Below are 24,758 nucleotides of genomic sequence, written 5' to 3'. Positions count from 1 at the left end.
GCACAGACTGCAGTTTCCTGGTGCTCTGTCTATGTTTGAGTCTGCTCCATGTTGCTGGCTTAGTAGCTATGAGCAGTTTGCAGTGTGCAAAGGCCGGTCCTTGCAAGGTTAGTGTTACAGAGCCATGATTGCCTGATGGAAGGGGGAATGCTCGTTAGGCTGATTCAGACCCACTTGTTTCAGGGCATGTGCTTTCCGAGTGCTTGTGGGCTGGAGTGACATCAGGATCCTGCTACTCGGAACTTGGTGGCTTGTATCCTCCATTGCATGAGGCTGAGATGAAACCACACGTCACGAAGTCACTGGCTCATTAATGCCTGTGGAGGAGGGCTGAATTCTGCACTCACATTGCCTGTGTAAATTGGATTGATTGGATTATTATGAATCAAAAAAAGGCTATGTAATCACAGTAACCTTCTAATTTAAAGCATGCAAGCATTAATGGGAAAAGCACTACAGGATTAATGTCAGTTATTACCATACCCGTAAGCAGAAGCCTCTGTGCGTAGATCAGCATCATACTGCGATGATCAGAAAGCCTGTTCTACTACAGGGGTGAAAAGTTCAAGCCTCTGATCAATAAGCCCAGGGAGCCAGGCAGGAAATTCAGCTGTACTCATAGCAGCAGCATGTGGAGGTGGGGGGGGGGGTTGTGTGTATATGGGTTTTGTTTTTGTTTTGGTTTGCTTTTCTTTGTTTTGTGTCGGTTCTGTTGTTTGGATTTTTTGTGAGCTTCTCCATGCTAATAAAATCTATGCTTTCTGCTAGACATACAAAAGGATGGGAAAAGAAATGAGATGTTGGGGAAGGGTCAAGAGAGTCAAGATTCATGGTTGCATATTAAGTCAGTATTTTATGGATTCTGGCAGGAGTGTAGTTCACTGCAGCTCAGTGAAGCATTGAAGGATTCACATCACTGTTGGTTCATATGTCAGGCAATTAATCTTAACCCACTCTTACTCATATATGTTGGCTGTTCTATTATAGAGTATGTGTGTTTTAGAGAACTCCCTCAAGATACTGAACTACATTAAAAAAAACCCACTTAGCAGTACAGTAGTCTGTGCTACAACATACAGAATTTCCCTATCTTTAAATTATATATATATATGTGTGTGTGTGTGTGAGAGAGAGAGTATATGCTAATTGTTGGTTAATGCTGACATTTTTATAGTGGTTGTTACAGTTTTATGAGTAATTTGGTATGGGATTTCTATATATTGTAAAAAAACTCAAACCTTTTAAGCTCTAAATAATTTAAGATTTAAAGCTATCACAATTTTCCCAAGGATTTCAAACCTGTGACAGGGTAATGCAGTTCTACAGCAATTCAGTTTCTGCTTGCTTGAAGACAGTTACAGGCTGTAGTAAAGAGGAAAGGATTGCCTTGAGGCAACTTGTGGTAATACCTTGGAATAGAGAAGGATCTCAGATGTTTCCTGAGACTGGTGAAATTCAATTCTGTTTTTGTATAAAATGACAGAGTTTGGAAAGAAAAGTCTGATCTTCACATTATGTACAATATCTCTAGTTGTGAAGTCCAGCTGCTTCTTGCATATTTTTTTTTTCACTATGGAAGAACTATCTTAACCCAGTCTTTCTGCTGGATTTTCTGATTTTAAAACCAACATTATTAAGAGACTTAGAGTTTCATAAAGTCAAATCTAAACAAATTATCACAGTATTTTGGAATTGGTTTGTGCCTTTAAGATGAATCAAAGTATTTTTCTTTTCAGTCACTGTTTTTTCTTTCTTAAATTGTGTTGACTGCAGAAGAGAAGGAAGTTGTCTAAATCTTTTAACCTTGGCTATTGTAATTAGTGCTTTGCAAAACAAAAACGAACAGATACCTCTGGTGCCATGTCTGAAATTAATAAAGTACGTAAGACTGAAATCCGGCAATTTATTTGATCAGTATCAACTGGTTTTTTTCGTTGAGGAAAGTGGAACATGTGGACAGCTAGTTTTATACCCTCTTTTTTACACACTTCAGCCCATATAGTCAGAGCAGTGATGTACTGTAAAAAAAATCCCACTCAGACTTGTTCTTCAAGGGGATTACAGACAAAGCTCTGCCAAGCTACTCCAGAAATCAGTTGTTCAAGCCAGGAAGAATATTGAATGCTAACCATGGGCAAAGTGGTTGGATTTGGTTTAAAGTGCAATGAAAAAAACCCAAACAACCAACCATCTGATCTGTTTCCTTTAGAGTTAAAGCCCCCTGTAATCTGGGAAGCCTCATACTCGCTCAGTTTTGTAGTATTACAGTGGGAGAAGAAATGTGAGGGATAATTCCTTCAGTAAGGTTCTAGGGAACAGAAGTGTATTTCAGCAGGGTCTTCACCTCCACTTGCCTCCTAAGGATCAGATTTTTGTCAGGAACCTGCATGGTACCTGGGAATTATCATGCACTTTCTGTCTCCTCCTAAACAAATCAATTCGCATTCACATTATGGCTAATATAAGGCTCTATTCACACTTCCTTGCAGTAGGTAACAATCTGTGGCCATGTTCCTCTGGTTCCCCCTTCATCTTCTGGGAAACGTCCTAGGGAGCACTTCCACACCCACCTCGACCTTCCACAGGCAATAAATGTGTCCTTCTCCTTGTCCCATTACAAGATGGTGAAAAACTGCTGCCTTTTCCATTGCTAAGGTCTCTTCTCCTGGCATTACATATAACAGGCACATATAACAGGCACTATTTCTCCTCAAATTGACTAACCAATTAACATGATCATGTTAAACTTGTTCTAGCAGTTTTGTTCTCAATCTGTACATAATTTTTCCGGTTATATGAATTGGTGTGCTAAAGGATATTAGTTGTCCCTGCACAAATTATCTTGATAGTATCCTTAAAGCATTTCATTTCTAGAAACACTAGTGCTGCTCCTAGGATTGCAGCAGATCACACTGTTACTTTAATATACTGTCATGAAGATTCAGAATGCAAAGCAAAGAGAAAATAAAACTAAGCAGTCCTTCCTGTACACACCTTAAAAATAATTTTAAAGAAGTGTGTAAATTTAGAAGTAGAATGCATTTTCTCTTAAGACCAGTGCAGAGTACTTTTTTCCTGTCACAACTCCAGCTTCCAGACTGCTTCAAGGAGAGGATTTGCCATTTGCACCAGTAAATCAGTAATATTTCCTGTACCTGTTATTGTGCAGTCCTTTGTATGTTAATGCATACTGGTAATAAGTATTTTGATTGTCACTGGCATTTTTCCGCCAACAAACTGTTTCTCTGGCACCTCCAAACCATAAAAGTTCTCATGCTGAACTTCATACTTCTGCAGCCTCATGTGGGGCTGGCCATAGGTGTTTCCACCGAGGACGGGCAGAAAAATTTGGCCCTGCAAGTTTACAGGGGTAAAATTTCAAATGCCCTTTTACCATGCAGCCTCTGAGTCATGTGGTTGCTGGGTTCAAGCAAAGAGAAGCTGGAGACGTTGCCAGCAGAGGCAGAAAGCCACAGAGACAGGAGGCTGTTCTCTGAGCCAGCTGGAAGCCTGTTTCCCCATGGCTGGATGGAGACCTTGTCTCAGCCACCCTGCCTGCACATAGGTCGTCAAAAAGCAGCTACTGGAGTGCTTGGATTCTTGATTTCTCTCTCCAATATTATCTACGAAATCAAGGAACAAAAACTGGGTAGTAATTTAAAATAACCCAAGATTAAAAAAACCCAAACAAACAAAAAGCATGATCCCAGATAAGAGTAGTACTTTCAGCAGGATCTAAATGTTTAGGGACCAGTGTGGCATTATCAAAAGTGAAGGACACAAGTTAAAAATTAGAATTGTATATTTCATTCATTTGAGCAAGTTTCAAAGTTTTAGTCTAGAAATACACTAAAAAAATTATCCCTGCCCCCACCCTCCAACAGTGCTTGAGAGCAGCTAATGTTTAACTGGCTCACAGGATCAGAGGAAGCAAGTTTGGTTCAGGAAGTATTGAAAAGACTGTGTGACAGGTAACTATCAGATTAATGTAAATATACACATGTATATGACTATAAACACGTAAGAATATATGAAACACGGAAGCACAGATAAGAGTATAAACATATATTTTAGACTTCACTGGTTGCCTGGAGGATTAGAGCTCTCTGCAGAACATACTGAAAGGTCACCATCTTGCTGCTTTTATCCACTGCACTTAAATGTGAAAAATAAACAAAGTGATTTGCATCTTGTAGTTGAATACTACTACTTTACGGGTCTTCCTGTTCTGTCATATGAATCAAGAAATGATGATTATAGGGATTCAGTTGTAAACCAAAGTGATAAGACACCTCCTGAACATCCGGCAGGAAAGAGACATAGAATTTTACATAGAATCATTAATCTTCAAATTTGAAAGTGACACAGGCTTCACAGTTAAATAAAAATCCTCTGCATTCGGCCAAGATAAACCTTTGGAGTGAAAAGGAAGGAACTTCTTTTGGGGAATGAATGCATCCTTCTTGTGGGAGAAGTAAGAAATGCCATTTCTTCTTCACTTGGTGGGATAAGTTGAAAACAGCATATAAAAATAAGTGAAATTAAATGCAAGGAGACAGAGCAGGGTGTGAATGGCACTGCTTCTTCTTCAAGAACATCTTTATTTTGGAAACAAAGTGTCTTCTTTCAACTGAATTGTTTTTGAATTCCTTACAAGGAGTGGCTTCTTCTTGAAGTATTTTCAAACTGAAGAGAGTTGAGTCCTTCTGCTTCACCGAGTAAAAAGATAAACAACTCAGTTTTGGCACCATTAGGTTGCATTCACAGTCTATCATATTACAGAGACATTAGAAATTATGCACTGAATCATGGAAGTAGCAGCCTTTAAATGTCTCTTCAGTTTGGGAGCGAAAAGAAATAGGAGACGTGGGATTTGTCCTTTTGTTTTAGTTGGATATGAAAATGGAGACAGAAGCAGTACAGCAGATTAGTATCCAGATACCAGCAAATGAAACATATTTAGCTAAACTTATTCTTAAATATAAAAATGTGAACTATGTATTATCTGCAGATGGCTTGCAAAAGGAACTGCCCTGAATTGTGCCAAGCCAGTACTAGGAAGAAAGAGTTTAAAAGAACTTTATTAAGGTTGCAATTCCAATTCATGATGATATGAATCATGATAACATTCTTTGATAAGATTTTAATGCCATGATCACATACTACATACGTGGCTGGAGAACTTAGACTTCATTTGCTTCAAATTACAAAGAATGCAAGAAGGCAAAGGATGGTCCTACCATGGAGGCAAGTGATTTTCTAGCCTAAAGGGACTAAATTTTATTGCTGCACCTGACATTAAGCATCTAGCAGTGCTATGCAAATTGCTTAAACTAACTTGGCTACCTGTTGCATATTGCTAACTTTCTATCCTGATAACGCAAGCAGTCAGATTTCAGAGGTACTGAGCACTTAGAGCTCTAGCTGAAATCAAAAGGAGTGATGCTCTGAGTCCATGAAAAATATTCTATACTCATAAGCAACTTCAACGGTCAAGTTGCACACTTCCAAAATGAGCACTTAGAATAAATGGACACTTTTTACCTTGGCCTTTCCACAGCTCAGCTCTCTAATGGTAAAATCAGGAAACTTCATCTCATAGTAGTCTACTATTTTGGAGGCACTTGAAGATACTGTGAGCACAATTGGAGATCCCGTGAGGAAATCCAATCACATCTCCAGAGCAGGACTGGAATACTGTTCAGTAAGGCCTACAGCTACACTTTGTGCTCTGTAGAGAAAAGCAGTGACAACACCATTGAGCAGCTGTCTATCTTGTGTGCTTAATGAGACAGTCCTGAGAGAAAAATGGCCTAAAATGCATAATTAAAGGCTGTAACCTAAATGATATGCTCAAAAAAAGGGCTGCATTAAGGTTATAAAGGCAATGTGACTTCGGGCAATTTTTAGTGTATTGGTGCTTGAATCTGTATTCCCATCATTCTTTTAAGATGGATTTTTTTTGGTTGAGTAATTAATGCTAAGCTCTGGTCTACTCTAAAAAAAAAGTAATGATGCATTGATTTGATGAAATGCAGCATATTGCCCTTTGAAATGTGGGCACTACAAAAGAATACACAAAGTCTATTTTTTTTTACAGAGTTTGCAGGACAAGGTTTATGTATATCTGTGTTTAAGATTGCTGGGTTTTAGCACAAATGTGGGCTAGGATACTGTCTTGAGAGAAATTGCTGTGGCTTCTGGAAGGAGCAGTAGCAGACATGAGTTTGTACATGAAATGAGGCATAGAATTTCAGTGGCTACAACTAGTATCATTTACCCAATTAGTTTTATATTTTACAATGCTTATAACATTTTATAACATCAGCTTGGGGTAATGTGTCTCTCACCCCTGCAAAGCAGTGACTTTGCTGAAATTACTCAGATGTTGCATGTACACAGATATTTGCAATTAAATACTTGCTAAAATTATTTGTAAGCTTAGGTCAAATAATTTTACCTGGCCACCAGCATTTTGTTCAGCAATTCTTCACAAATAGCCAGTATAGGTGTTGGTCAGCCCGATCTTTTATTTTTGCTAAGCTGTTCTGTGCATCCAGGTTCCTTCATTGCTTTTGTCCATGTCTACAATTTTCACAGCTCAGGTGGTAAGAATATAGTGGAGGCAGGAAAGAAGAAAACAGCTTCCTAAAGAAGAAATTGATTCAAGCATCTACTTTGTTTTCATACTAAGATGTTGCAAATCTGTTACAGCTAGAAGAGTTCAAGATTTTTTTTTCAAGACATCTTTGCAACAAAATTGCCATCTGATCATTGAAGAAAAGTTAATTTCTTATAAAAAATAACTAACTGAAGAATGGTTTATTTCCTTATTATGACACACGGCAATATTCTTTTTAATACCTCTGTAAATGTTCCATGAACTGTTATGTGACAGGTTCAGCAGCAACCTTGACTTCACATTTACACACCTCCTCCTCTTTCATCCTTTAACCAGTGATTTCTGCCTTCTCTTCTCCCCACCCCAGGCTGCAGCAGATCACCTCTTGAAGTGTCCTAATGCATCCTTTCATTTTTGTATGATAATCTTTTTCTGTTCCAGATTAGTACCCTGACAGGATCATGTATGCCTTGTATTGAAAGGCTTCAACTGATTTGCCTCAAATAAGAAAAGGTCCTGATTTTAGAGTGTTTTCCGATCTTAGAGTGTTTTCCAATCTTCAAGTGTTAGACAATGCTGGTTCCACTTGCACAACAGGTGATCTTTTACATGTTACTTCAATTTGTCATGTTGTTGCTAAAGAGGAATGTATTTACAATTAGATGAAATTGAAAAGCAATTACAATCAACCATGCCACCAGATGGAGCTTCTTTTCTGACTTTCCTGATGAAGGTACTGAACCTACGGGACTGTGGGACTTTAACTATTTATAGCCAATGAAATAAAAAACACTCTTTATTTTTACTTCTGGTGATGCAGGACAAAGCATCCCTGCCTTCATAGATAGCTGTTTCAGTGACTTCTGTTTGTTTACTGTTAATGGCAGCTATTGTGCCAGTCCTTTACTTTTGCAGCATTAGGCTGTGTCATGCAGTCTTGTTTCTTGTTCATGTACTTAAGAGTTTTCAAGTACAGGCTTACTTTTTAGAGTAGGACACTAATATTAAAGCAGCATTTCTGCTCTTTTTTCTTTCCTACTGTAACAACTATTAACATTCTGTAGAAAAGCAAATCTCTCTTGATTCAGCCCACTACAAAATCTATTTTGTTCACTGAAATTCAACTCTGAAGTCTCTTTTTTGTGCTTTTAGCAGTATTGTATTTTGTTAAAGATACCTAGTCACTGGTATATATTTACATCAACTGAAGTTATGATGTTCATAAGTCATGAGAATCGATATAAATGACTGTCTCTCTTACAGGATATATTCTATCAGATACTTGTTTTACTATCTACTATCATAGCTGAGCAATTGAGAACAGACTGTAACTGAGGCTGTCCTTGGGAAATGCAGAGAGTCAGGGTTGAATTTACTCCTTTTCTGACAGTTTGAAAAAAATACACATTCAAGCAAACAATTTTTAATGTAGAATTTTTACAGCAAGATTATTCCTCTGTTTTAAGCCAAGTGAAAAAAAATGGGACTGACATACAACTTACCCGGCTGCGATTGCTGGACTGAAAAGGCTGGCCTGCATTTGCCAGCAGTTATTAAAACAGGCTATATTGCACAACTCTGTTTTCCCAAAGGACAGGGAGGTATCTAAGCTAATGAGGTCAGGTTAGCATTTCATTATGCCACGTCAAACGCAACTCTAAAGACCAGCAAGGTTTTGCCAGCCAACGTCATGAAGGTCCTTCTGACCAGCTGGCAAATTCTGTTGTCCTAGGAGAGACCAAATGAGTTCGTGCCACTATTGATTTTGAGTGAGTTACACACCTTGCTGCTTGTAACAAAGACAAACACAGAAATACAAAACAGAATTTATGTGGGTACAAGTTCATGTTGTTTTCCATTTTCATATCTCATTTCCAATGGGTAAAAAATCGAATGCCTTAGAGGGGGAAGAAAGGAGAGGGAGGAAATCCAATGTCTCAGGCATGTAATATTCATGTGCTAACAACTCAAAGAGGTGGTCTAGAGATGTGTTGTTTTGTCATGTTTTACGTAGTTTCTAGGAGTATATTTTGGAGGGTGTATCAAGCATTTGGAATTTTGGAGTGTCCTTAGACAAGAGGTAAACATATCTTCTGTCTGAATAAGTTTCTTTACAGAGTTTTAAGAAGACATTGGTTTTGGTTTTCTGAAGGCAGACTGCAAAGTGTCAGAGCAGGAGCAAAATCCAGCAATTTGAGACAGCAAGAAAAACTTAACTATTTTAATAGCCTAGCAATAGTTTTGGGGGTAGAATGCCCTTCATACCAACATACTCTGAGTAAGATGGAGCTTCTTTCTCATAGAAATCCAAAGCAATACTAGCATAATGTAGGGCAAGATTTTGATGCAAATTATATTTTTCCTAGATTGCAAAACAAAAACAACAAAAAACCCACACAAAATCCCAAACAAACAAAAACAAACCCACACAAAAAAACCCATAAACATAGAGGTTTTACATGTGAGAACCTGGATCATAGTGTTCATCAGAAACTTTTGAAAGACATGCGGTTCTGCAACTTTCTGGAGATCCACATTAAAACAAACAAAACCCCTAAAACAAAACCCTTTTCAACTCCTATGCTGTCAATACATTTTGGAAGCTGAAACCATTTTTTCTCACTGATAATCTGAACTTCTCCTTTTCAAAACTGTTTATTTGGGGTAAATTGTTGAAATGCAACAGTAAGTCTATAAGGAAGGCAGGATGACAGCTTGTATACAGGAGGGTTTTTTATCATCATATAGTTTACCGACTGACAAATGCTTTAGGATTTTCAGTGTACCACATGAATATAAAAAGTTTAGATAAATACCTATAAGTATCAAAGGTATTAAATCAAATCTTGACACCTTTAAGAGCCACAAGATCCAAGCAACACTTCAGAAATCATGGTGCATAGAAGATTTTGTGCAACTATGTCACAGTTAATGCCAACTCTACTCTGAATTTAGAATCCTTTGTACCATTACTATATATTTACTTTTCATGAAGAATGGCCTTAATTTTATATCAGAGACAGGGAAATTTTTGACCTACTGAAATCAATTACAAAACTTCATCTTCCAGGAGGTTAGCATTTCACCCAAATGAAGGGACGTTCTTTGCCTTATTGCCAAATACTCAGTATTTGTAATTGAAAAGGATATTAAACATCATTATAGGAAACACAGCCATTGCTGTAGTTCAGGAAAATGGAGTAAGTATATTTTCCTGTATTTAAAGGAATCTCTACATCCCATAAGGAACATCAGATGAAAATCTGATGAGACACAAGAAAAATATACAGCAGAGACCTCTAAAAGTGATTGTCTGAGCAACTCAAAGCTCTAAAGGTTTGTGCTTGCTGAGCATCCTGAAGAAATTAAGTTTAAATCTTGGTATTTAAGATCTGGAAACTAAAGTAATCACTTCCATTTACTTGTTTCCATTTCAGTACTTTTCCCATTACAGATCTAATGCATGCCTTTTAGAAGTACAGCTGCTTGGTTTTCCTGCATAAAGAAGAAATTAGGTCTAATAATCTAACTTATGAATAATTTCTATTCTAATTGTATGGACCCACTGTTTGACCATCCTCATAAATGCAGTAAACTGAAATCCCATCCTTATTAGAAACACAGAGAAGTTAAAATTTCTGATGGGATAGGGAGCATTTTACTTTTTGTTAAAAATAATTGAGGAGGCTATTAATATCCTCACTGACATTTTTCTAGAAGGAACATGACTGTTAAAACTGGGATGAGGAACTACATAATTTTCAAAGTGAATCAAGTACGAATGCTGCTAGCATTTGTGAAAAGATGGTATTAATTTTGTGTGTGAACTGTGATAATCCCTGCATATTTCTAAATCCCTGTAAATTGTTTCATAGTGCTTAGGAGTTATGACTCATTCACATTTTCTTATAAGCTATTGTCATGGGGGATTGTCCCACAAAAGACTTAAGCAGGAAATTGGACAGATCTCACATATTTGAACTAGGTACATCCAAAAGTAGAATACTTTCCCCTTGGACTAACTGGGAATGTTACTAGTTTTGGATTTGAAGGTTGAAGCTAATATTAAAGGTGCATTAAAAGAAATGATGAACAGTATTTGAATGGGCTTCAGTATTACATTATGTGGTTGAATCGAATCCACAGAATCCTCCAGTTAATTGACTCTGGGTGTCTGCAAACAAATATTTTAATGTTCATTTTGTTTTCAAATGATGACAACTATTGATCTAAGCAGCTTGATCAATTTATTAATCTGCATAGCAAATAGAGCTCCAAACCAAAATCTCCAATCTAATGAGTACTGAGAAATACATTCCCATGCAATCATAGTGAGAAAAACAATACCATGGATTGCTTACCAGTGATTTTTGCATTCTTTTTTTAAATTTCATTTTCAGTTTTCTTCTGAGGATGCAAATACTCCTACAAGATGTGTGTGTTGAATGCAGGATGGGATCAAGGTGGGCAATTGGGAAACAAGATGGAGGGAAATGAAAGAAGGTGGTGCTGTGTTGATCCTATGTGTAGTTTGTGACCTTAAACACATGCGGTCCAAGCTCAGGGAATGCAAAATGCTTCCTGACTGCAAATATGCTATCTCTCTGCAAATATGCTATCTCTCTCTATTACTAAGAAATCTCTCTGCTTTTATCTCAACATCCTCTTTAATAAAAAATGTGGTAAATTAGAAACCTGAGATCCTGGTTGCCCTGTTCTTTTAAGAGAAGCCATTTTGAAGTACGTAACTTATGTCCTTAACTAATAACTCCTTAACTAATAACTCCTTAACTAATGTCCTATGGCATGGTTTGTTGCATAGTTGAACATCTGTTCTACAGGCTTATCTGGTTTTAAATTACCCCTTTCAAAATGGTAGCAATTGATTCCAACTAAAAATACAACTTTGTATGCCTTTAATTGCCTGATTTTAATTATTTTCCTGCAATATGCATTCATGTTGCCTTAACTGCTTTTGCTTTATTTCTGTGAATGGTGATTCTTTGTGGAGGCCTGTCTCCCAGAGTTATGGAACATATAAGAAATGTGTATTAATTGCTACCCTATGACTTAACTCTTATCGATATTTACAGTTGGTTTCACTTTTTCCTGTCCCTTATTTTGCGTAAACCTTTCACATTATTGTGTAATTTCTAGTAGTCCACATGGTTTTGCCTTATGAGCAAACGGCACATTTTTTTCCCTTTGCTGCTTAAAACATTTGTTAATGATTTGGCAAGCTGGGAAAGCTTCCACATGAGGAAGTAAGGACTGGTTTCTTCATTTCTGTTTTCCTCACCATAAAATAGATAACACTTCAAGAAAATAAAGTAGTAGTGTTGTATTTTATGAAAAGGATCTAGAATATACTGTAAGTACTAAGCACCCCAATCTAAACATCATCTATTCATTTTTTTTTTTTTTAGCTTGTTAATTTTGAGGTGCCACAAGCACCTCACTCAGATAGGTGAGTCATGAGGTCTCACTTCCAGGGACAGGTGAGAAAGAGCCTGCATTGCAGCCTGTTTTCATCACAGTGAATGTTAACAGGAGAGGGGCCCAAAGTTTTCATCCCCTGCTCTGTTACAGCCACTAGCAGGTCGGGAATGATGGTGAAAGCAGCTGACACCAGCACCTTCCCTGTCAGCAGGAAGAAGACAATTGTGTTCCTCTTTCTTATGTTGCATCACAGACCTCAGATGAGTAACTCAGGACCATGCTCTGGGGTTTAGTACCATTAATTTGAGACTGGTTAGTTCAAAGAGCTGAAATAGTGGCACATCAGCTCACTTGGAGAGGACTAGGCAAAGAAATGCTCCTATGAAGGGTTTACCCAACAGTCTGCTGGATGGGGCAGCTCGCAGCAGAGTGCTGGTGATGAGCAGTTGATGGCAAAGTGGTGTTTGTCATGTTTTCCATTAGCACAGTGGGTGCCAGCCAGAATGTTTGTCCTTCGTTCCTCTTCTTACAATGCTCCAAACCAAACTACAAACAAATGTTGAGTAATCAGATTATCTGGCACTTCTAAGTAACATTTTGCTGTTCAGATCTTCTGTCAAGGTGTAGTAAGAACATCCTCACAGCAGTATCTGCTAAGAAAACTGTTTGGTGGTGTTTCTGCTGCTTTGATATTCATTCCTCTGTGAGACCCAGACTGCACAGACAGTTGAACTGCACTGTATTCACTCACACTGGGAGGCTGCTTTTTGGAAACCAGATTGATGCTAAAAATAAAACAAACTATGCAAAACAAACAAAAAACCCCTCCTTGCTACATCCATAGTGGGAGTATACTGCTTCAGAAAGCACCGTGTTATTTGCATATGCTTTTTAGTGTCTTTTCCATGAGAAAAAGAATGGAGGGGAGTTTAATAATGTAGTATTTTTGCAATCATCCATGCAAATCACCCCCAGACAATACTGTGGCACACACAAAGTATAGAACCATGTTTGGAAACTTCTCAGATATGGATCTCACCGTATTAATAAAAGTATCTTGTTATGAGGATGCTGTTTACTACGCATCATGCCTAGAAAATAAAACTGAGAGGGATTCTACTTCTCTTTATTCGATTAAAAGGTAATGCCCGTACTTTGATTTTCCTCCTTGATTTTTTAATTGGAAATTTTAACGATAGTCTGATCTTCTAAGAGGGCATGTGTGCACACGTGTGTGCCTCCTTAGCCTTTGGACTCGATTTTCCACGGGTACTGTTACTACCGAGTGTAGGTAAAAAATAAAGAGATCGGCTTACAAAATGTATCATACTTTAAAAAGTTAATGCCTTCGGAGTTCGTTTTACCTTTGGGGTTTTGTCCTCGAGCTCTGGTCTCAAAGCTTTTTCGCTGCAGTTAGGATGGGTGGAAACCAAATTAAACACAAAAGCCAGGGGTCTAAGCCATGAGTCTTACAAACTCCCAGCGGCTCACGGGCAGGACCCCCCGCTACTGACGCCCAGGCCGGCGGCAGGGCGGCGGCTCAGCCCCGGTCCCGAGGGGCCGCTCAGCTCCCGCCGCCTCCCGCCCCTGCGCCGCGGGCACGGCTGGAGCTCCTCGGTGATGCCATCACGGGGCGGGGGGGCTCCTGCTTAATCCTGGCCCTCCAGGCTCTTTCTTCGGTGAATCTCCGACGGGTGGAAGCCTAAATTACGATGATGATCATGACAATAATAATAATAAAAAAAATAAATTAGAGCAATAACCAAGCCCGCTCCAGCAGCCCACGGCCCCGTGTTCTCCCCCGGCCCGACAGTGCGGGGCGGGGCGGGCGGCGGGGGTACCCCAGCGGGCCCCGCGAGGCGCCTCTCCCCGCTCCCGCTGCCTCCCGCAGCCCCCGCAAGGCACGGGGCAGCGTTGCTCTCTGCTCGCTCCTCCGCGCCCTGGTAACGGCGGCCCCCGGCGGGCGAGAGGACGTGCGGGGCCGCCCGTCGCGGCTGTTTCCGCGTTGCCCGTCCAGGGAGGTCCCGCCCCCGCCCGCAGCCGCCCCAGCCCCAGCCCCGGCCCCGCGGGGAGGCTCCGGGCCCGGCGGGGGGGGCGCGCCCCCCGCCCGGGGCCTGCGGCGGGGGCGCCGGATAAAGCGGTGCCGGCCCGTTCGCCTGCCGGCACAGGGTCGGCCGGAACGGGCCCAGCGGGGCGCCCCGCCATGGCGAGCCCTGCACGCCCGCGGCAGGAGCTGGCGGCGGAGGAGCGGCGGCTCCGCGGCGCGGCCCCGACGGTGCCCCGCGACGCCAAGCGGGAGGCGGCGGGGGAGCGGCTGGTGCTGCTGGAGCTACGGCGCTGCGGGCGGCCACCGTCCCCCGGGCCCGGCGAGCGCCAGGAGGAGGGGGAGGAGGAAGAAGAGGAGGGGGAGGCGGCGGCGGGCGAAGACTGTTGCGGCAAGTGTAAGAAGCGGGTGCAGTTCGCCGACTCGCTGGGGCTGAGCCTCGCCAGCGTCAAGCACTTCAGCGACGCGGAGGAGCCGCAGGTGCCGCCCGCCGCGCTGTCCCACCTGCAGAGCCCGCCCGGCGAGGAGCGGGACCCGCCGCCGCCCGGCGGGGACCCGCCGCCACCCGCCCTGCTCCTGGTGCCCGACTTCCCCGACGGCGGGGAGCCCAGCGCCGAGCGGCTGCGGCGGCAGCGCGTCTGCCTGGAGCGGCTGGGGCGGCCTGCGGCGCCCACCGACGTGCGAGGCACGGTGCAAGTGCTGGGCGGCCCCGGCCTCAAGGAGGTGACGGTGCGCTACACCTTCAACGAGTGGCTCTCCTTCGTGGACGTCCCGGCCGCCCCCCTGCCCCCCGACCCGCCGGCCGAGCGCTACGGCTTCACCCTGTGCGTCCCGCCGAGCCTGCGGGAGGGCTCTGCCCTCCACTTCGCCATCCGCTACCGCAGCGCGCAGGGCGAGTTCTGGGACAACAACGGCGGCCGCAACTACACCCTGCGGTGCTGTGGCTGCCCCGGGGGCGGCCCTGCACCGCCCGCCGCCGCCCCGCCGCCCCCCGCCGCCCCCCGATACTGACGCCGGCCGGGCGAGGGGAGCCGAGAGGACCCGGCCGGGCAGGGGGAGGCGGCCGCAGCCCTGCTCCCGGAGTGAGGCCCGTTTCGGGAGGGAGACAGCCAGCGCGCCGAGGCCACCGTCCCGGAGACTGCCCCAAGTCTGGTGGTTTTTAAGCAGGCACTTCGGTTTTGCCAGCGAAACATGGATGTGCGTAGGCTCGCATTGCTGTGGCTTGTGGAATCGTTCTTTTTTCCTTTTTTTTTTTTTTTTTTTTTTTTTTTAGGGAACGAGGAGAATGAGTAGCGTGGGCTTTGCTTTTCCCCTCTTGAAGTGAATTTTTGAGGTCTTGATTTGGGCTTGACTCCACTTACCCGATTAGTCAGAGGTGCACAAGAGCACTCGTGTGAAAACTTGGTGGCGTGTTCGCTACAATTTAACTTAGGATCCCAGCTTTCTCGTTCTCACATCCATTTCAAAGACATGGTACTGCAACACCAATGGTGTGGTTTTTCTTTTTTTTTTTTTTTTTTTAGTTCAATGGACTCTGTAACAATACGATTCACAGTTGTGAGCACCTGTCAAACTCGTGACAGGCTTGCGTGCCCGTCCCACCTTTCCAGGCAGTCTGTTTTGGGGCTGGATCTGGGGCTGGAGAGGGCTGCTCTGGTTTTTGTCATTCGGCACACTTTGATACTGCTCCCCGCTCCCCAGGCTTGCATGTAGATCCTGTCTGGCTAATAGCAGCCAACAGGGACTTCTGCAAAGATGCTTTTCCTTAAAATAGACTGCTGACTTCTTTTCACACAACTGACAAGTCTAAAACCGGGACGAAGGAGTTTAAATATTTGCTGATGCTGCGTTTATCAGGAGAACTTTGGTAACACCTTTGAGTCATGCACTGTGAAGTACAAGATGGTGTCTGTCTCATACACGGTTCTGTATTTTCAGATTTGGGGAGCAGATGCTGATTTGGATGACCTTCTCACTGAGGAGTGACGATGCGATAACAGAGAGGGTGTCCTCAGTAACGAATGAAAACAAGTGCCTTAGTTCAGCTCTCCTTATGTTACATTTTGCACCATATTTCTCAAGTATTTATAATTTATTCAGCTTATTTTGCTACATATTTTTCTGTATTTGTATGTTGCTGGGAAAGGACTTTGTTGTGCACACAGTTGGACTTTATAGCGCTGGACACTTGAAATGATTTTACAGTCTTCACTGTTACACTGCAAGCCTAGAGGTTGACTATTGCTGGTGTCCCAAGTCCTGAAATTAAGCAAAAAGTACCAATGCAAATGGGTTTGTAAGAATAAAAAAAAGTTTTAAAAAAAGTTAAAAAGCTCACCATTACACATCTTTTTTTTTTTTTATTTCCATATAGCAAAATGTAACAGGATACTTCTTGGTTTTGCAACCTGGTTGTGCCCCTGCCCTAATGTGTGCGGTGCCAAGGGGATCATGCTGTTGGTGTGCCCCACTCTGACTAGGGACATTTCCTGTCTGTAAGCAGTGTTTAGGGCTGTAGCTGGAAATGAGTGCTGTCCTGCCACAGCCATGAGGCAAATCTCCCTGGAAGTCCATGACAGCCACTTGTGACAGGCATCTTGTGCAAAGCTGTGATGTGAGGAAGCTTCATGAGCATGGGTGGAAAATAGGTGGGTTTCAGTTGAGTTTTGTTCTGGCTCTTCTGCAGCTTCGACTCACTTGTTTTCTTTTGATACAGTATCTCAAAATACGGGATAATTTTTCAATGAAAGAATAGATAAGACATTGTCAGAATGCAGAAGATGTCCTGACATGGATGTATGTTCTTCAGTAAGACTTTGGAATATTATTTTCCTTTTTTAAAACGGAGATTTCTCAAGTCTTCATTTCCTCTGAAGATGTAAACATCTTAAAGGCCATTATGAGAACATTAGAAAAAATAGCTTGTTTATAAAATTGCCCATACTTGAAAATATTTTCAAGTCTGTAGATAACCTGCCTTTTGAGATAGCTGGAACAGACCCAGAGCTAGCAGGGAGTCTATTGTGGGTAAGACTTGAAGCAGAGGGAGCTTCAGACCAAAGGTCCTGCAGTTTTGCTAACATGCACACTGCTGCTGAAATGGAGCCTGTCTTCCCTCCTCCCTAAAAAACCTGCACATAAACCACAATGTGAGAATACAGTCAGAGACAAGGAGGTGTTTTAATTCCTTCAGAAACCATCCTGTTGTTAGACTGTACCAGTTGCTTTGACAACGCACAGAGGAAAAGCTCTGCAGGCAAACAGAAGGTCGTATGATTGTTTTCCAACTTACATGTAAACTCTCGCCAAAACCATGAAAAGTTTTAAGGGAGACTAGCAAACTCTACTACATCCCATACAACTTTGTTTTAAATCTATCATGCGTTACAGGATTACAGAATGTTACATGGGATAATCTGGTGTGAATTAGCCTTTCTTCAGATTGTTGAGTCAATGACACAGCGTGCTCTTAAGCTGATGTGTGGGGCTAACAGTGTAAAGTTTGATCCTTCATTTACTTTGGATTCCAGGAGACCATTCCTTGTTCTGTGCTTTGTTTATTAATTACTTTGGAGAAGAAGGAAACAGCGCCAAAAAAAAGGAGGGGAGGGATCTCTCCCTAAACAGAATTTAAAGGAGTAGCCATATGCTGGTGGTTGTATTTGGGCAGAGGTGCAAAGCTGGTACCTTGAAGAATCCCAGCTAGCTGTGCTTATTGATAGAGGGCTAAAAATGTTCCCTGGTACGCTGTAAACTATGGACAGCGGGTGTGAAACATCAACATCCAGAACATGTAACATTGCTGTGTGCTCTTCAGACACGTGATTTGAAATTCGAAATGCAAGAAAGTACTTGATGAGGCTAAACAGTAAAATCTTTTGAGTGCTTCCAAAAATCGGTGCCAATCCAAAGTTCTGCGAATTGTGTTAATTAAAGCACAACATTTTTGTGCTTTGATAACAGGTAAAGTGCTTTTATTTGTTATAAATAATTACTTTTTGTGAAAGAAAGGGGGGAACCCCTCTCAGACGAGAACTAAACATACTCAGTTTTAATAGACAGTACATTTTTGTGCTTTTAAGACTTTATATAAGCTTAGGTTTCCAAAGAAGGTTTCAAAGACAGCCTACACACAGTTGTCTGTATTTTCATAGCTACGGCTACTGAAGGCTATGGAAATGCAAGGCTTTACCAAAGATTACACTGGGCAGCAGTGTAAAAATCCAAACCGGACCATGTGCATACTGAAGGATTGCAAGCCCACACCAGCAAAACACAGGGCTGCTGCTTATGGTCATAGGTTGAGATACATGGCATAATTGCAACATTATTCTCAAAGAAATATATTCAAAATGAAGTAGTTCTAATTCTATAAAATCAGAAGGCCAGTAGATAAAATGTTAAGTGAAGCACTCTTCTTGTTTGGTTGCATTACTGTTAATGTATTTTATAAAGATTCGAAGCATAACTTTTGGAGGATGTGTTCATAAACATGGTCCTTCCCCTAACTTTAATAAGGAATGATAAAGATTTATTGCCCTTTTGGAAAAACTCCATCTCCAAAGATTTTCACTTTAAGCATACTTCTGTGCCCCTGCCATGAATTAAGGGCTTAGGGGAGAAATAGCTGCCAAATGGTTTTATAGGTATATATAAACCAAAAAAATTTAATATAGTTGAAACTCTATAGGAGTAAATGTGAAGGACATCAAAGTTAAATCTTCCTTAAGCAATTTTTTTGCCATGTACAATTGCATTTAAATTCAGATTTAAATGATTCAGAAAAGGACTGTGAAGCTAAATTTACTTTGGTGTCATGAAGATCTGCAAACTTGCGTGGAAACTACTTCTGTTTTATTTAAAGTTGGGGCTTTCAGTCAGTACTTGGAAAGTCTGGCTTCTAGTCCCATTGGCTTCCCTGGGATTTGGATCCAGCCCAAAGTACTGCAGAAAGGTAGGGGAAATGATCTAGGCTTAATTGTCTATTCTGTTCAGAGTCTTGTGTTATGGGGTTAGGATAACATGGCACTGTGATGAATGTTCATCTGTCAAGAGTTCAAAATCTGCTGTCTATGCATGGCAGTAATTAAATCACCTTAATTGTTTTTTCATGATTCTTTTTAAGAGAGGGAAAATTACTTGCCTTGGATTAGCATATTGCCAAAGACTGTTATAAATATTTATGGAGTGTACTCTTTCAATAGAAAGCCTGCACATTCTTCATGGGTCTCCATAGTTTTTTTCTCTGAACACAGAAGAGTAGTTATTTGAATGCACTACTTACCATCATTTCCCCCTCTTGCAAAACTTCAGCAGATACTGGGTTTAACAGTAAAAAAGGTAAGCAGTTTAGAAAGAAGAATCTCTTGCAAAACGTATTTAATTTCCTCTGTAAGCTGCGGAATCCTTTTGAAGGTGCATATGTTTGTGAAACAGGTTTGAGAGTTCCATATTTTTCCTTTTACAATTGTGAAAATACATTTATGGAAGAATTATTGGCTTCTCTATCTGTTTTTTTTTTTTCCCCTGCTTCCACATAAAAGGCTCGTGCACTATTTTTATATTCTAAAATACTGAAAACAGAAAAAGTAGGAATGTAAAGACTCAGTTAAAGAGCTGCACACCTTACTTCTTTTTTTTATAAAGGTCATCAAACAAAATATTCCTAAGAGTATGAAATAATTTGCCTATGTTACGAATGGTGGAACAAAGCGATCAGTATAGTCCTGGCTTGAATAATGCCAGGGTTTCACTGTAGATCATTATGGAAAACTCAGGAAAACAGTAGGTGCACAGCTCTTTCATGGCTCTGTTTACGCGTACATATGGCCTGAGCTGGGTATCTGTAGAGACGCGTTTATGTTGCATTAAAGGAAGTAAGTTGAGGGGCTGGTGCTTTTCCATAAAATTATTCCACCTGCTGACGTTAGAGGGTAAAAGTCATGCTTTTAAGACCTGGAAACTTGGTGAAGTTTTTTATATAGAAATACCATTCGAGAAGAGTGAGTAGTAAATTAAAATCCTTCTTAGGCTGTTTCAGCATTGTATGTAAAGTGTTCACATGCTTCTCTCTCGGGTTGCTCTCCTCCCGGACAGCTGTACCTCTGGTATATCTGGGTATTTTGAAACCGTGCTTTCTATTTGAGTAAAATTTCTTGAGAAGCTGTAACACACAACAGAAATGCCTATCCTTTGAACAGTTGCTAATATTAATCAAATGATTACTTTTTTCTTTCAGAGTGCCATTTCTAAGTTTATACTGTAAAAGTAACGACAAACTTGAGTATATGCAAACATTCAAATTTTGGCTTATACTGCTGAGGTCAATAGTTTGCTAAAATGTCAAGATCAGGAAAAGACAAACATTTTTAATATAATACAAAAGCAAACCTGTTTTGCTAAGACACTGCAGCTTTAGTAAAGATATTTATTGAGCTCCCTTCTAGTCTAAGGAAAAAATATATACTTTTTATAATAGTGGACATTGTACATAAGTCATGGGACCATTCCTTTGTGTTTTAACTATTCCTGTTGTTTACACTGCTTTGACAAAATCCAACAAAGCTTCTGACAGCGTGCCAAGAGAGATTTAATGAGTATTGCAACGTAAACGGAACTGGTGAAGCACAGAAGGTGCAGCTGTAAGAGCACAGCAACTCCGAGGCTGGACCACAGTGCCAGCTCTCCAGTTCGCTGTCTCCATCAGTGACAATGAGCACATGCCTAGCCAGGCCTAAGAACAGTGCAAGTGGACACAAACATAACACTAAAGTCATCCCAGCCTACAACAATTATTTCTGTGCTGGACTTCCTAAGCCAGATGTGGTTAGCAAATATTTTCCATCCAGTTTGTAGGATTTCAATGATAAAGCATTTGGCAAGCTATCTTTTTATACAGAACTGGGCATGTTATGACAAAATTCCTTAAAATGGACATCAGGTAAGGAAAAAATAATATTTATAGGTATCTTCCAATCATGTACAACTGGTATGCACATAACTAACACTAGTTGAGCATGCACTTAAATGTATGTTACAAGGAAAGGAAACACACAGGTGTGTCCAAAACAGGGAACAGTCATCTAAAATGCCACGATTTGGGTTTGAGTAGTAAATGCCAATACCTTTGCTAGCTTTGCACTTCTGTTAACAAGTTAGATAGCGTTATGCAGACTTTTGGACTGTAGCAGCAGAAGCGTTCTTGCGTTGCTTCTAATAAGTAATGTATAAATAATGTATGATAAGCTGATCGTTAATTTCGAATAAGAACTAATTTTTCCTTGTCTGAGAAAGTGAGCTGTCTTAACCTCTGCAGTACTGACTAGGGAAAGAGGGAAATTAGAGAGCCTGATTAATGGAGAAGTAATCTCCTTCATACTTCTGAGGGAAAGAATAAGACGTTTCATATTCCCATGGCTGCATGCCTGTATTAGAGCATGTATCATCTACAGCTGTATTCTTGATAAAGAACTTCACTGGAAAGGTACTGGTATTTTGGAAGAACTGATTATGTTTTGAAAAGGCCTCTATTTAAAACCAAATGCTTACTTTTTTGTAAACGTGGTGAAAACCTAGATTACGTTATCAATGGAGTTGTACCTCTTTATAAGTTAGGGCTACACTATTTATAAAGATGTTTATTTTGCTTCCTAGCATACATTCTCAGATCTTGAAATGGTATGCAGTGCTTGTTTCAGTAATTAAGCTGTTTTAAGCAAGGATTTTGCATGTACTGTTTTAGGGACCAAGTTTCTTACAGTATAAAACTGGCAGCCTTTCCAAGCCTGTGTCATCTAAGACTATAAGATGTTACTACATTTCTGTGAGCTCAGTGGAAGCTTAAATAGCAATCAAACCTTTCTGCCCCTGTACTTTCTCCATTAAGTGCACTTAATTATCCACTTGTGAATACGGAGATTTAAAATACAGAATGTAATGTATTTTACCTATTAGAATTAATTCAATTTGAGTAAAATGTTCATTAAAAGCAATTTACATTGCAGTACTTATATATCTAATAAGAGGAGATAGTTAATGTATTTGCCTCTTATCTGAAAGTGCAAATGGAGGCTACATTTGTAGTCTTAGGTACACATAGTATTTTATTCTGTACGCTATATTGTCCATGAAATGCATCAGTATACATTTCAATCTAACTGTACAAAATTGTAAAATACACAGTTTTTCCCATTCCAGTGAGGAATGGGAGTTTGTTCTAAATTAGACACTATAATTAGATACTTTGCTTTAATAATGTTAACATAGAACATGAAGAACACAAAAAAAATGTAAGCTCTAAACAAAGATGAATTTTGTAAAGCAAGAAAAATAAGGGGGGGGTTTAAAGGCCACAGTGTCATGGAACTAGTTTTGAGTTTCTGTTACTTAAAAAACCCTACAACAATCCACTGAAATAGAAGGAAACTTTTTTCTTCATGCCATTAAAAAAGCTTTGCAGTGCTTAATTTTTCTGCACATTTCTCATAGAAAACAAACTTAAGCACATCAATGACTTGAGCAGAACCTGATCAGAAATTTTGCTTGCTTTTGTTTTAATGTACAGTCTTAAAAGTGTTGGGTATTCTACAGATTTAATAACAAACAATAAAATGCGATACTGAGTGTTCTACTGAGTACTTTTGCTAGGCAAAGCTTGTTGCCAATTCATGACTTACAGCACTTGAGTTACTATTACAGTTAGGTTATTTTTCTTCTGCAAAATTCAGGAGCTTTGTGAAAAAGGGAACCTCGGATAAAGTGATGTGATACTTTCTGCTAATAGCTGCACCTCAACAAATTAAAGGACTCTGTGGTGAAAATACATTTTAAAGCTTCCAAGCCTCAGTAATGCTAGTCTTACATTCTGCTAGTCTGATCTGTTAATTGTTAAAAGTAGGACAAGACTGGTTATTAATTCTTGGAAACTAAAGAAAGAAGTAGTGAAATTTTTATGTCACCTCCTGAAATGTCAAATGCTCTTCAAAGAAACCACAGAATTCAGCCTGTGATATTTGTAAGTATCAAGGTCCAGGAGACAAAAATTCTGTTCATCTCTGGTTTAAATATTTAAAATAAAATATGTACTTAGTAATTTAATTCAGATGCTATATACTTTGAAATGCAATTAGATCAATAAAAACTTAGTAACTGGGTGAGGAATTTTAAATCTTGAGGGGTTTTAAATCTAACACATTTTTCATGGTCATTGAGAGATGAGGTCAGCAGCAGAATAATGTATCTGGTTACAGGTAGTTTAATGAAGTTTTATTGTCAAAGTAGGGCAGGAACTATTCCATCACATGGAACATACAAGCAAACAGATTTCAAGACTATCGTACATGCTATTTTAAATCACAGCCATATATCTTAGAAAGTGTGAACCACTATAAAATAGTACTTTGGTTGCCAAAAACTGAGTCTCTCAGGCATTTCTTCTGCCGAACAGAAAAGCTCAGACGTGTGCGGTGAATTTATGCTTCTGTATGTGGCACTGTAGGATGCTGAAGATGGTCCAGTGTTGCTGCAGGATCAGAGGCTTCTCATAGCTATGTGTTTCCTGGACTCTCAATAACCAATTTCTGCGTGGAGTAGAGTTGGCCAATAGTAACCTGAAATCAAACCAAAATATCAGAAAGCCGAAACTGGAAAGTAACTGGGTTATAATTTAGGCTTCGCAAGAGAGATTAAAAAAAACCCTAGGAACTGAGTAGCCCATATGATAAGCTTTTTCATAATTACATTTTTCTTTCTACTAGCATTTCTTTTTGTAAATAATACTGTTGTCTAGACCTTAAAAAAATAACCTATACATAAAATACCTGCATATATAAAATCTTGAACTAATAACATTGAGGAATACTATTCAAAGTCTTATATTAAAAATTAACATTAGAATTTATTACAGAGGAGAAGCAAGCAGGTTCTGTGTTTAGAAAAATGAAAAGAAGAATATAATGAAAAATCAAAATATGGATATAGTCAGATATTTTTTATGCTTTTTGGGTGGAGAGCCTAGATATAAATTATTTTTCAGTTCCTTTGGATCCCTAATTTAATTTGCCTTAGAAATGGTGAAAACAGTTAAACAGTTGTTAGTTCAGCAGTAGCATTTTACACACACTGGAACTACCTCTTGTTATGAGATGGTATTAAGACCTTCTATATTTGTGCTTTCTAGTGCAAAAAGGAAATGAAAAATGACAAAAATGCAGCATTGATGCTTTGATTCCTCTTGTTCTTTAGTACTTTCCAGTCTGCCTCATAACATTAGTAAATTGTAGTCGGGTGTGCAGTTAGCAGTCGTCACACACAGCTCTTCGCTTATCAGCTGAGATGTGGAAGGAAGATGTTTCATGCAAGTAGGGTAACGAAAGCAGGAGAAGGCAACATTTATTTTTAAAAATATGAATTCTGGAGTCTAATTTTTAATATCTATTATGCCGTTTCTTGCCCCTGCTTTCTCCCTAAGGCCTGGGTACACAGTAGCTCTGTGTCCTTTTCACAAAAAATTCATATATTTAATTATGGGGTTAGGACAAAAAAGCTAGATGCTTAATTACACTAAGCACAATATATTAAGAAGAATTTAATACTGTTCAAATTAAGCCTGACAGCAAGTCAGGCTCTCAAAGTAGTAAAAAATTAGGGAAGGAA

General features: G+C 40.2%; 2 protein-coding genes and 1 long non-coding RNA gene across 7 annotated transcripts in view; 1 reads left to right on the top strand and 2 right to left on the bottom strand.

Moving 5' to 3' along the window:
• Nucleotides 1-3,787: 3,787 nt before the first annotated feature.
• On the bottom strand, nt 3,788-13,903 carry LOC113964263. 4 transcript variants are annotated; one of them, XR_003533135.1, is made up of 5 exons: nt 13,426-13,903; nt 12,413-12,607; nt 10,984-12,262; nt 6,461-8,408; nt 3,788-5,731 (listed from the first exon to the last, which is right to left on the bottom strand). It is a non-coding gene; the product is annotated as an uncharacterized LOC113964263 (long non-coding RNA). The 4 variants fall into 4 exon arrangements; XR_003533133.1 differs by having other exon boundaries at nt 10,984-12,607; XR_003533134.1 differs by lacking the exon at nt 10,984-12,262.
• Nucleotides 13,904-14,148: 245 nt separating this feature from the next.
• PPP1R3G (protein phosphatase 1 regulatory subunit 3G) lies at nt 14,149-16,429 on the top strand. Its single transcript, XM_027676258.1, has one exon. The coding sequence runs from the start codon at nt 14,265-14,267 to the stop codon at nt 15,114-15,116; it is 852 nt and encodes a 283-aa protein (XP_027532059.1). The 5' UTR covers nt 14,149-14,264; the 3' UTR covers nt 15,117-16,429.
• Nucleotides 16,430-23,340: 6,911 nt separating this feature from the next.
• Nucleotides 23,341-24,758, bottom strand: part of LYRM4 (LYR motif containing 4) — a 95,923-nt gene continuing 94,505 nt past the window's right edge. For both annotated transcript variants that reach the window (XM_027676261.1, XM_027676260.1), the window contains one exon: nt 23,341-23,713. In XM_027676261.1, the coding sequence (XP_027532062.1) occupies nt 23,557-23,713 (157 nt within the window). In that variant the 3' untranslated portion in view covers nt 23,341-23,556. The remainder of the gene's footprint in view (nt 23,714-24,758) is intronic.

The sequence above is a fragment of the Neopelma chrysocephalum genome, unplaced genomic scaffold (assembly GCF_003984885.1).
Source record: "Neopelma chrysocephalum unplaced genomic scaffold, ASM398488v2 Primary Assembly neopelma1_26b, whole genome shotgun sequence".
Taxonomy (NCBI): Eukaryota; Metazoa; Chordata; class Aves; order Passeriformes; family Pipridae; genus Neopelma; species Neopelma chrysocephalum.
This window is presented reverse-complemented; position numbering and strand designations above follow the sequence as displayed.